The sequence below is a fragment of the Montipora foliosa genome, chromosome 1, assembly GCF_036669935.1.
Source record: "Montipora foliosa isolate CH-2021 chromosome 1, ASM3666993v2, whole genome shotgun sequence".
Classification (NCBI taxonomy): Eukaryota; Metazoa; Cnidaria; class Anthozoa; order Scleractinia; family Acroporidae; genus Montipora; species Montipora foliosa.
The window spans coordinates 28155798-28168297 of record NC_090869.1 but is presented as its reverse complement, the minus strand read 5'-3'; the positions used below and the strand labels follow the sequence as shown (position 1 = coordinate 28168297).

The 12500-nt window shown below is 38.7% G+C and overlaps 1 protein-coding gene across 1 annotated transcript in view; it reads left to right on the top strand.

Annotated features, from left to right (window-relative positions):
- LOC137995959 (GPI transamidase component PIG-T-like) overlaps positions 1–12500 on the top strand; it is a 21347-nt gene that overhangs the window by 7892 nt on the left and 955 nt on the right. The window contains exons 4-12 of the mRNA XM_068841403.1: positions 570–656; positions 822–909; positions 2003–2097; positions 3637–3739; positions 5830–5895; positions 6542–6580; positions 7946–8101; positions 9463–9628; positions 12486–12500. The exon at positions 12486–12500 is cut by the window's right edge and continues 66 nt beyond it. Of these exons, the coding sequence (XP_068697504.1) occupies positions 570–656; positions 822–909; positions 2003–2097; positions 3637–3739; positions 5830–5895; positions 6542–6580; positions 7946–8101; positions 9463–9628; positions 12486–12500 (815 nt within the window). The remainder of the gene's footprint in view (positions 1–569; positions 657–821; positions 910–2002; positions 2098–3636; positions 3740–5829; positions 5896–6541; positions 6581–7945; positions 8102–9462; positions 9629–12485) is intronic.

The window sequence follows — 12500 nt, the reverse complement described above, 5'->3', positions numbered from 1 at the left end:
GTGGTAATAAGAAAGTTGTTGTTAAGGGTTGTTAGTATTTAGGATTGTTTTCTTTTAACTTGAGGCCTAGGGTGATTGCCTGTATTTCAAGACACATATTATGAGAAGTTGAGTACATGGATAAGGGGAGAAATTTATTTAAATCAGCATTCATTTGTGAGACATATCTCAAGTGATGGAATAGAAAAAATTCCTGATTTTGCCTTTGAGTTTTTTACCCTTTCTCTACAGACTACAAAAATGTGTTGAAAAAATAAACTGGTTCATTTGCACTCCTCCAGGACTTTAAGAACACTAATGTCACATTGTTGGCTACTGTTTGATCATCTTTGTTATCAGGCTTAAAACTTGGGTAATTTAGTGTTTAGTTAACATAGTTTTGAAATCCAAAGAAAAAGAAGAAGCAGTAGCACTTTAAATACTGTAAATTGTTCTAATTTTTTATAGAACACATAGAGTAGAACAGGCAGTAATCCTAGAAATCAAAATATTTATATTAACTTCATTCATTTGCACTTTTAGAGTAAATTCCATTATCTTATTTGGGTGGTGTATGATTTTGTTTGCAGGCAGGGCTTACTACATTGTTCCATTCATTGCTGCTTTACAGCGTGAATTATCATTCTTTGGGAGTTCATCTCCGTCCTGTTTGCAGGGTAAATAAAATTAATCATTTTTCAAAGTAGGTGGTTTTCATAAATTTGCATTGACTTATGGTATGCATGCATATAGTTGCAGTAAATTTAAGGAACTTAATTTAAACCAACCTTAAAATTTTGAACTTTTGGTCGGAATTAACTTTTTGACTGGTCTAATTTTAGGACCCGAGCTGTTCACACTTCTCAGTTGAGCTGGTTCAGTCATTGTCTTTGGTGCTTGATCCTCTATTAAGAGGAGGATCGACATTTGGTGAGGATCAAAAAATGCTAAGTGGCTAGAAAACAGTGTTCCAAGGGTTGACCTTTTTGTACAAAGATTATATTAAATGTATATATCTGAATAATAAACTATAAACTAATTATGATTTTGAGATGCCCATAGACCGTATTTATAAATTAAATGGCGGCCAGTAAATTATTCCTTTGTCCTTCCGCTACTAAGACCAACTAGCCTTGTTTGCATAAAAAAGTACAAAAGAAATATGAGTGAGGCTAGTCGGTCTCATTAGCATGAAGACAAAAATAATAATTTAGTGACCACCATTTATGAATATGGTCTATACCAGATTTTATTGGCAGCTAGTTTGGAGAAAATACATGTATATTCTCACATTGGGGGGAGTTGCAAAGCAATGGAGCCCAACACAAGTAGATATATTCTCCCAACACCATCAATATAATGCAGTATTTGGCATCTCAAAACCACATTAAAATAATATTGTCATAGCTCAGGGCTCGACGAAAACATCCAGTTGCATTTTGCGATAAGATACGAAAATTTAATCGCAATTTCGCAAATTTTAGTCACAAAATCGCCGTGCTGCATTGTGTTGTCCTCATTTTAGCCAAAAAAATATGAGCCCGCAATACTTGTGTGTAAAGAAGCCGCTGAAAATGGCGAATGATCAAAGGAATGGATCTGTGCACGTAACATCGCAACTAAATTACTCTACAATAATTATGCTATCTTCAGAGAAAATTCATAGTGAGAAACAAAATAATTTTGTCATTTATTTATTTATATTAGCAAAAGTAGCTGCAGCAAAGTGGCAACTGCTAACCCTTTAGTTTCGAAAGAGCGAAGGTGACAACAAGTGGCAAATTTGCGACTTCTCCAGATATTTTAGTCGCAATTTCGAGCCCTGATAGCTGAGTGTTTTTTAAAATACTATTTCTTTGTTTTAAATTGGGGTGCGTGCTAGTCTTAGAAGATCACACTGCTTTGCCCTAGGTCAATGATATTGATTCCATTCTATTTCATTGCATTGTTTATGACATAATAACTATTTTTATGTGTTACCAGAAGGAATCAATTCTTTACAAAAGACTCTTTCACTTTTCAGATTGGTCCTTAAAGAAGTTGTTTGGTAGATCTATCAAGTCATCTTGCCCTCTTGCAACAACCAGCAAAGTTTATGTCGATATCAGTGGTAATAAGGTGTGTCTCACTACCGGTGCTTACAGAGTGTAAATCTTATTTTAATCTTCGTGATAACCATCATCCCTAAAGCCATAAGGCTTGGGCATGTCTTCAACATCATCCCCCACAAAGTTCAGTTTAGGATTACTGCACTCCTGGGTGTAGTGAAAGAATGACCTCCTCCTCTCTGGAGTTTGGTAGGTTTGGGTAGGGGGGTGGGGGGGGGGGGGGTCAGGGGATCTCATGCAAGTCATTATAGTAATGACTATAATTATTATTGGCTGCCCTTGCAACCCTCCTTGGGGAAACTTAATTCAAAGGTGCAGCTTAATGAGATTGGGTTTAAAGCATGTAAATCACCATCAGAAGCCACCTTACATTCCATATTTAATCTTGGAGAACAGCATGTACTACAGCCAGATGTATTTATCTGGGAGTTGATTTTGATGCTGGTAGGTTAATTCCTTGGCCATGCACAGAATGTGGGCAGTACATTTTTAATGCAATCAGTAAATACATATTTAATGGGTTTTAAGTGTGATGAATGAATAAACACTGTTGTTTTTTCAAACAACAATTAGGACATTAGACCAGGTATAAAGGTGAAGATTCTCTTGCATTTTTGTGGACTCAAATGTCACACTGTGGCATTAGTTGAAAGAGATGGAAAGGATTCAGGTTCAGTGAAATGTTTCCTTAATGGCTTAGTTTACAAGAGTCTCTCCTTATACAGCTCAGAACATCCAAACTAGTAGCCTTTCTACAAAATTGATGTACAAAAATGTGCAGCTTTGTAGGGTGAGGTCCATAGTGATGTAGCACTGGCTAAACTATATGCGCTTCAAATCCATTGCCAAAAATATTTTGCAGTATTTTGTTGAAGAAACTAAGAGTTGTCTCAATGTGACGAAACAAATTCTGAAAGTTACATGTATGTGTGCTGTACATTGCTTTGAAAGTTGACTGTGACTCACATGTACACATACCACAACTTTGTCAATAGGTGATAGGTTAAAAGATGGTGCCTACTAATTTAAAGGTATTTTTGCCCTGGTGTATGATTATGCAGGAAATGTAGATCGTAACATGTGTTATTGGAATCCAAAAAGAAATTTGAGGGTAATCATGCATTTTTCAAAGATAATTCATGAATAATATTTGTAAAGAGCTTTAAAATACAAAGCAATGTATGGCGGTCTTTCTCACGTTGAAGCTTAATTATCTCTCAAAAATACATGGTTACCCCAAATTTTCTTTTTGGATACCAAGAGTTCTTACTGAGATCTACTTTCTCTGGATAGTTTTAAACCGTGCAAAAACATTCCTGAATTAGTAAGCATCACTGATGGGAAACCCGAGTATCTTGAGATGCGCAGAACGTATGCGCAATAACAACAGTAGCCACCATCCTTAAGATTACTCTAGGGGTTTTCTGAGGAACGCATCTATTTTTTCTCATGTGTACCTTTGTCTCTAATCAAAAATCCATATTTTCAAACGGCATGCAATTATTCATGACCATGCTGATCAAAAATTATTATTATTTTATCCAAACAGAGTGGCTCTTTGTTCACCTTATCTCCAGCATTCTCAGTTATAACAAGACAATTGACCCCAGATCATCAACAACACTTGGCTGTGTATGATCTCAAACAACAGAGTAAGTGAACGAATGAGTGAAACGATCCTCGCACTTCCCTAGACAATTTAAGCAATTTTCTCTTATAGACACCTGATTCTTTCATGTGGCTCCAATGGGATTCGAACCCGTGACCTCTGCGGTGCCAGTGCAATGCTCTACCAACTGAACTGTGAGGCCACTCAGTTGTGCGTAAGTGAAAACAGTCTCAGAGTGGTTTTCAATTGAGTGTCGAAAGTAATTAGCTAATTACTTTGGTTTTGCATTACTTCACCCAGTGATTGGTTCAAAGTTCCCGCGCCACTTTTTCAACCAATCACAAGTGAAACCAAAACCAATCTTGATTCCCGCGTGCACATTTTCCCGCGGTTTGTGTCTGCTAAGTGTAATTACTTCAAGTTTTGATTTGATTACTGGATTGTCTCCGTCCTTTTTGATTAGCCATTAAGTAATTACTTTGGTTTTGGTTTTACGACACTCCTCTGAAAAGCGCTCTACTGTAGCAACAACAACAACAACAACTTTTATTCTACCCTTATATCATTACAAAACAATTTACATTGGATATAATTAAATATATAAAAGGGTAATTTGTGCCAATTTACATTAATAGATTACAATAATTGGATCGGGAGGACACATACCTTACACACACAAACACACAGAAAAACGCACGTACACTATAGCTACACACATGCGCAACACACTACCAATCTTTTTTCTGATTGATTGTTTTCTTTTTCATTATTCTTTTTTTGTACATGAACCATTTGACAATATTTCAAAAGATTTTTTTTTGAAAAAGGGTTTTTGACAATATTAAATTTGTCACAAATCTGAGTCAGGTGTCTTGGAGAAAGCCAAAGTCTGGCTGGAAATCAATTCCTTCCTGGACCCGTTACCCATGTGGCCGGCAGTATCTCCGCTCCAGCCTCCAGCCTCATCACGGGAACATTACAACCCACAAATGACCAGCTCCCAACGTCAGTGGCTTCGGGGGGGGTCACATGCGAGGTCACGGGTTCAAACCCCGTTGAAGTCCTGAAATTTTCAGGCTTCTCTACGCAATTGCTATAATTGCGTTTATAACAGCGCATATGCATGTGTGCATCTGTCTCATTAACTAGTTTATGGTTTTTCTAATTTTGACCAGTAAAAATTGTTCTAGTATTTAATACACGACTACGAACTACATGTATTTCGGCAGAATCAACGATGACATCCGTTTGCGAGCAGCTGTCGCGTTTGGAAAACGAACCGTCGCAAGGATGTTTCTTTCACTTACGGATGTTTCTTACATGCCTTACAGCATCGATAAACATGTAGTTCTCGGAAATTGTTCGATTTTTATGTACCTCGCCTTAGAGTACGAAGTTCTAAATAACAGGATCACTTCTCTCTTTCGTTAATATATACAGGATCACTTCTCTCTTTCGTTAATATATAAAGTGATAACGTTTATAATAATGATAAAAAAATGAGTATTACAGTAAGACAAAGTATTCAATAACAAGAGTAGCAACGACCCCCTGTCTGCCTTTGGGTGAGCAACACAAAAAAGAAGAAGAAAACCTCACAAAACAGTCTACTCAACAATATATTAAGATACTACAAACATTCGAATGACACTGAGCATTGCTGAGGAGAGAACATTTGTGATCATGTTCATTATTTCAGGAAAGGTGTGTTACAAGGAATTTCTTAAGTTTTAGTAACGGTTTCTAACTGAATGGGACTCTGCTGACATAACAAGTTGGTGACCAAAATGCCACAGATGTGTTTGTGTTATTTCAATTGTTTGCATTCTAAACAGCAGTTGTGTTGTAGCACATTTAAAAAGTCAAGGTGAAGCAAAGAATTCTTGGGTGATATGTAAGGGAGGAGAGGGGGGGGGGGGGGGGAAATTGATATCTTAAGCCACTTATTTAATGTTAGCATTGAACGTTCATGTCCATGGATATGTTTTTAAACATTACTTTTAACTGAAGAAAACGTATTGTGAAGGTAATGTGAATCAAGAGGAATTTGCTTCAGACATATGTGTACTTCCTTTAGTACTGAGATACAACATTCCTTTTTGTGACTGGAAGTCATTTCTTATTTTATAATAGGTCTGGTAAACCCTAGTGATCCATCTCTAAATGTAGTGTTTAGATGGAAGAAAAGACCCAGTCAAAGTAAGTAGTGGGAAAAGGTTATACGTTTGTTACTTTGGCTTGGCAAACGTGATGTCAACATTTGTATAGAGTACTATTTTTTTTGCTGTTACATGTATTTAGCGTGTTTGATATATTAAATGAGTGCTAGTTTGTCTGCTTACCTTGCCAAAACTTATTGGCCGTCTTCTCTCTTTGAAGAGCTGTGTGTTAGGGGTTTTTTCAGACTTCAAAGAAGTAAACATCTTGTCTTTTCGGACAATAGAGTGTATTAGGAGGCGCAGGGGTTTCACTAACCGAACAAAAATATGGGCCTCTTGAAAACATCTTAAAAGACCAAATTTTCCAAATGAGTGGGTTGCAATATTATTCACGTATTACATTTTAGCACTTTTGATGCTTTGAGGCCTCGGACACCAGTTTCTCGATAGTCCCGAATTCAAATCCTTTTGGCCTGAAAAGCCATTTACTAAACCGCTATTCACTTGTTTTCATATGCTGGTCTGTTAACATGCTTTCAAGGTGACAAAAAGTAAAGTGATTGTGGAGTTTGATGACTTAAAGGGCCTGTGTATTTAAGATAAAGAAGGAAAATTATTGGAACACCCAAAAAAGGCCCAAAAAGCTTCGTGACTTTCGAAATACTTCAATTTGTTTTATCCACCAGGAATTCCTCCTCCGCTTTACGCTCAGAGATTTTTAACTGGTGAGTATGCACTGAATGAGTATTTAAATTCACGGTAATATATGAAAGCATGCATTTGTTGCCTGCAAATTAAGGAAAATCAGATAAAGAAAGTGCCAGATTCTTACAGCATATAAAAGGTATATATCATAGTAACCTTCTTTTTGTTGTTGTTGCCTTAATGAAGAACAAAGAGATTTTTACTCATTGGTTATAGCTTTTACCAGAGGCAAATTTTATGGTTAGAGAGAGCCTTATCTTATGAAGCCAACTAGGATAAAACATAGGATTTAGAATTATTCCAAGTTTCTCATAAATGTGACACGGAAATGCAAATTGTGAGTGAACGTTCCACCAAAAGTTTACCAAAGTATTGCTACAGTAATTCTGTAGCCCCTCATTTAGTGACGAATCACGATGTTATTCCCAGGAACCTTGAGCTCTTGGCATTTGTTAGTTGTCACGTTTTCCATTACTTGTGGCCCTTAAACGGGTTTCACAAAGTTAGCATATTATAGCAGAGCTCCGCCCTCCGACGCGGAACAGCGTTGTTAAGAAAATATGGTAACCTATCGATGCGAGAAATTTTGGTTTTGGTTATGCCGTCATCGTACGACCGTCCGTCCGTACGTATTCATCTAAGCCAATACGCGGAATGTCGTACTGCTGGAACCCACGTTTTTGGTGGAAAGTTGCATGGCCAGCGTACTACACTGCGTTGTAGTAAAACAAGCAAACATTTTGAAGACGGTCGAAAACTGAAATGCTAAGTATTTTTTTTAATGTGACGTACAACGAGGAAACAAGAGAAAGAACCAGTAAGCAGGCTGTAACGTTTTGTGGTGTTCCACAGCAAGACTTAATCAGGAGAAAACAACTAGATAAACACAACTCAACTGGAAGCCATTAAAGCGTTTATTAAGTTAAAAAAACATGTGCTTGCATCCGGGTATTAAAAGTTCCAAATGATACCTACTGCGTGTAGCAAGCACAGTACGTAACACAGTCGACGAGTAACCGATGCTCAACTTGAAAGTGAGCGACTAAGAGCACGGGAAAACAGGCGAAATATCAGTGACAACAACGGGAAAGAGAACGGGAACCCGAATAACGAGACGAAATAATAGTGATGAACAGCGGAAGAAAGGTCAAGTACGAGCACGAGAAATTGTCTGAATAGTGTTGATGAAAAAGGGGCAAAAGAGAAAGAGAGAACATGAGAAAATAGTAGTTGTGAGCAGGCCGGACTGGTCGTACGGGAAGCAGACTAGTTATAAAAATATCTGAAAACAAAACATAAATAAATAATAATTGAGGAGCTCCTCTTTGACTGGCCGAAAGATATATATATTGTCGCAGGAACAATTTTCCCTGGTGTATTTTTAGGATATGGTGAGGAAAAAGGCGGTATCACGTCTCTACTGTACAATCGACAACCCACGGATCCCCTGCCAGTGGTGTATTTTGCTACTTTCCCATGGTTCCTTAGGATCTTTCTTCATACCTTAACCATCAAGAGTGCTGGTAAAGACATCAAACCTGGTACGACTCAATTCAATTCTTGGTATAAGTACCAGGCCTCCCAGGCCTCCTATATTTCCTATTTATCCTATAATTTGTATCGGATCTTATAAAGAGCCTATATTTCAAGAAATCCTCCTCTATTTTTAGCCAAAGCCGTGGCCCCCAAATCTTTATCTCGCCAAGTTTGACTAAACACATTAAAAGCTCAGAAAATTAGGTGTGTTTCTTGCTTTATATTCATTGTATGAAATTTATTTTAGCTCCTATAAAGAGCCTATATTTGGCAGAAAATTCCTAAATTTTCTTATATTTTGAACTTGAACAGCATATTTTTCTTATCAGATTTTGCAAAAAGTGGCTGGGAGGCCTGTATTACTTATAGTATCGTGTGTTTCAGTCGTGTATTTTGCAAGCAGTACACGCACCATGGGCCTTACTCGCGCGGCGGCCATATTAGCCATAGACAAAAGATTTCGTGAAAAACTTTAAATGACAATGACCACAGCCAGGTTTTCTGAGCCCGCAAGACTGAGCACCCCCAGCAAACCATTGTTTTAACGAAAACCGCTGATCAGCAACCTGGTTCTGGTCATTGCTGTCTAAGGTCTTCCAGATTTCGTACCCCGAGCCTCGAGTTGAAATGTTTGGGAACGAGTTTTGGTATGCAAAAACAAAGGTTTTCAATCCCTCGGGAATCAACATGGCCGCCGTGTTATGCAGGCCTATTGTTGGCCAAGTGGTAGGGCTCGCTAATTTCAAGCTCCATTATTTTACCAAAAGATAAGATGAAGATCTTGTTAACATTGTTTTCTCGTGCCTTTACAATCGGATCATAAATGACTGGTTAAAAGTCGGAGTATTACTTGAAGGGGCAGTGTCATGATATTGTAGCATCAGTGACCAAAAAAATGTCGATGCGGACCAAAGCATTTTTACCACGAACCATATTTGTTCAGCGGAAGAATTTTTTTTTCATGTCTGGCTGAAGACGGAGACGATGAATATGTATAAATGGATTTAGACTTGAAAAATTGGGCCAATTTTTTTAAACCTCAGACATCACGTTTTGAATAAAACCGCCAAAAAATTTAATACCGACACATCATCCTGCTAAGGCTTCTGTGATATAATCTGATTTGGTTGTCAGGAATGTTATGCAGCTTAAGTGCTACTGATGTTATGCGTAACTAATGGCATGACTCTCGAAGTCATGAGAGGAATGTGATATTTACACACTTGAACGAAATTCTCCCAACCCCATCCCCCTGCCATATTTGAAGCAGGTTATGTAGGGATCGTCTAAATACCTGAAAGCTCTGCTAAATGGAAGAAATGCTTGGCAATCATTGTATTGAGATTTAAGACTTGTTTTTCTGCAGACATTATTCACGTGACCCCAGCCAAGGATCGTTTGAGGCCATACAGCCTGGAACTGCTTGTGACATTACCAGCAAACTCTGTGACTGAGCTAAGTATTCAGTTCGACAAGGTCTTCCTTAAGTGGACTGAACATCCACCAGATGCTCATCACGGCTTTTATATCAGGTACAGTGTGAATTTTTAGTTTTGGTTTAGATTCAGAGAATAGGATTGTCTTGTGCCTAAGCAAAACCGGACGAGTGTAGTCTTGATGAAGACCGGCCGTTTTCACGCAAGACGGCTAACAAATCGGCCTGTGGTTTGGTCGACTAATGGCCGTTTTCACACTAGAGGACGAACAAATCGACTGATGTACAAACGGGACAAACCACTTTTTCGACGAACAAATCGTCTGATATTTGTCCGTCTGGAGAGACGATTTTTCCAAGACGGTTTGCCCGTCGAGACGAACAAGTCGACGACAGTACGACATAAATTCACATCAGACGGTCAAATGGTTGATTTTCTCGCCGCGAGGAAATGGGACTAGCAACAGAGCGAGGTTTTATGGGAAGTTTCAACATGGCGGATTTCAACATGTACTGATTTGTGCTCACATTCTCCTGGTAGTATGAATTTTAAAACACAGACAACGTTTCAGCATATGGAATTCAAATTCTACCAACAAATGTGAGACGATTTTTTCTTCCTCTAGTGTGAAAACGGCCAATGTGAATTCAAGACGACCGCTGGTGTTGTCCGGCGTAAATTCAGAAAAGACGGATAATGGACGGACAAAGTTGATAAGTTTAAGCGCATGAAGACTGGCAGTAGGTGCGGCTTGGTTACCTTACCTTTCGCGCCAACCTTCTTTCCTCCCGTCATATTGAAAACTTCCCATATACCATCGCTTCCAAGGCTAGTTCCATTTCTCCGCGGTGGTTAATTAGTCAATTTGTGAATTTAGGTGGGACTTACGTCGATTTGTTCGTCTGGACGGACAAATCTTCGAAAAATCGTCTTCCTAGACGAGCAAATTTCAGACGACTAAGCCGTCTAAATTTGTCCGTCCCGTTTTCACATTTGTTTGGCTTCTAGTGTGAAAGCGGCCACTGTCTTTGGTGACTTAAAGTCTCGACGACCTGACCGGAAGTCAGCTTACTATGACTTTGCAGGTGACTTCCGCTTACAAACGTCAATCACCAACAACAGTCCTCTCGCCCGTACCATCAGACGCCATCAAGATACGTCATTCCGTCTTTCCATTTTTGCATTCGCTGCATGCGGAACGTCTTTTTGCCTAAACTTAGTTTACAGAGAGGATCCATAAAGTGGGATTATCTTTTAAATAATTTACACTCTTTTTTGCCAACGTCAAATCAAACGCCAAGAAAACTTGAACCATCTTCTGCACAGTGGTGGAGCATTCCCACCAGAAATCGGAAGTGAGGTCATAGTTTCGTATTATTTTCAGGAAGTTGGGTCTTTCCACTTCAGTATACCCATGTCAGCAGCGATAAATTCATCAATTCATAATTTTCCACATTTTTTGCTATAATTACAATTAATGATGAAATGGTATATGAAATGAAACATATGTGAACTGCGGATATAAAATCAAGTGAAGCTATGATCTTCGCAGTTATGAGAGCAATTTTTGCAATTGCGTAGAGTAGCCTGAAAAATTCAGGACTTCAAAGGGGTTTGAACCCCGTCGGTGGCTTCATAGCTTAGTTGGTTAGAGCGTCGCACCGGAATCGCGAGGTCACGGGTTCAAACCCCGTTGAAGGCCTGAATTTTCAGGCTTCTCTACGCAATTGCAAAAATTACTCTCATAACTGCGAAGATCATATCTTCACTTGATTTCATATCCGCAGTTCATATATGATTCATTTCATATATCATTTCATCCTTGATTCATTCCTCACGGGACCATTAGAACCCACAAATGACCAGCTCCCAAAGTCAGTGGCTTCATAGCTTAGTTGGTTAGAGCGTCGCACCGGAATCGCGAGGTCACGGGTTCAAACCCCGTTGAAGTCCTGAATTTTTCAGGCTTCTCTACGCAATTGCAAAAATTACTCTCATAACTGCGAAGATCATATCTTCACTTGATTTCATATCCGCAGTTCATATATGATTCATTTCATATATCATTTCATCCTTGATTCATTCCTCACGGGACCATTAGAACCCACAAATGACCAGCTCCCAACGTCAGTGGCTTCATAGCTTAGTTGGTTAGAGCGTCGCACCGGAATCGCGAGGTCACGGGTTCAAACCCCGTTGAAGTCCTGAATTTTTCAGGCTTCTCTACGCAATTGCAAAAATCGCTCTCATAACTGCGAAGATCATAGCTTCACTTGATAATTACAATTGTTGTACCATTTTTGCGAAAACAAACTAGGATAGAGTTTTCAAAGGACTAAAACTACTGGTCCAGGGACATCAACATGCTAGTCCTTTTAAAGAGAGAGTATCACGAAATTGCGCATGTTCTAGCCGTAGCGAATGTCACGGTTTATAAGCCAATCGGAAGCGAAATTTACACGTACGCGTGAAAAGTTCTCGTTCAGTCATCTGCGAAGTCGACTGTCCTTAGCTCATTAGTGATTGTTTAATAATCAAGAATTTTTTACGCGTACGTGTAAATTTCCCGCGCGAATTACAACGTCGCTTCCGATTAGCTCATAAATGATGACACTCGTTTCGGCTAAAACATGCGCAATACCGTGATACTCTCCCTATTTTTGTTTGGTATTTTATTATTTGGACAGTATTAACAAAAAATTCTTTCTCCGTTTTAGAGTTTCTTCAGGATTGCATTAAACAGAGAGTTGTCGTAATGTCATTTGAAATGCCCATGCAATTCTCCTGAGAACAACATTTCGAGCTCTGAAGAAAAGTTTGAGCAGCTTTCGCTAGACTATTGCTTCCCTGTGAAATAACCAATGAAAACACTGTTTCTAACTTGTTATGTTTGCTTTAGGTTGCGAAACACGCTTAGTGTTCTTTTGTTAACGTGCCAAACCTTTTTTTTCAGTTCCGCGGTAATTTC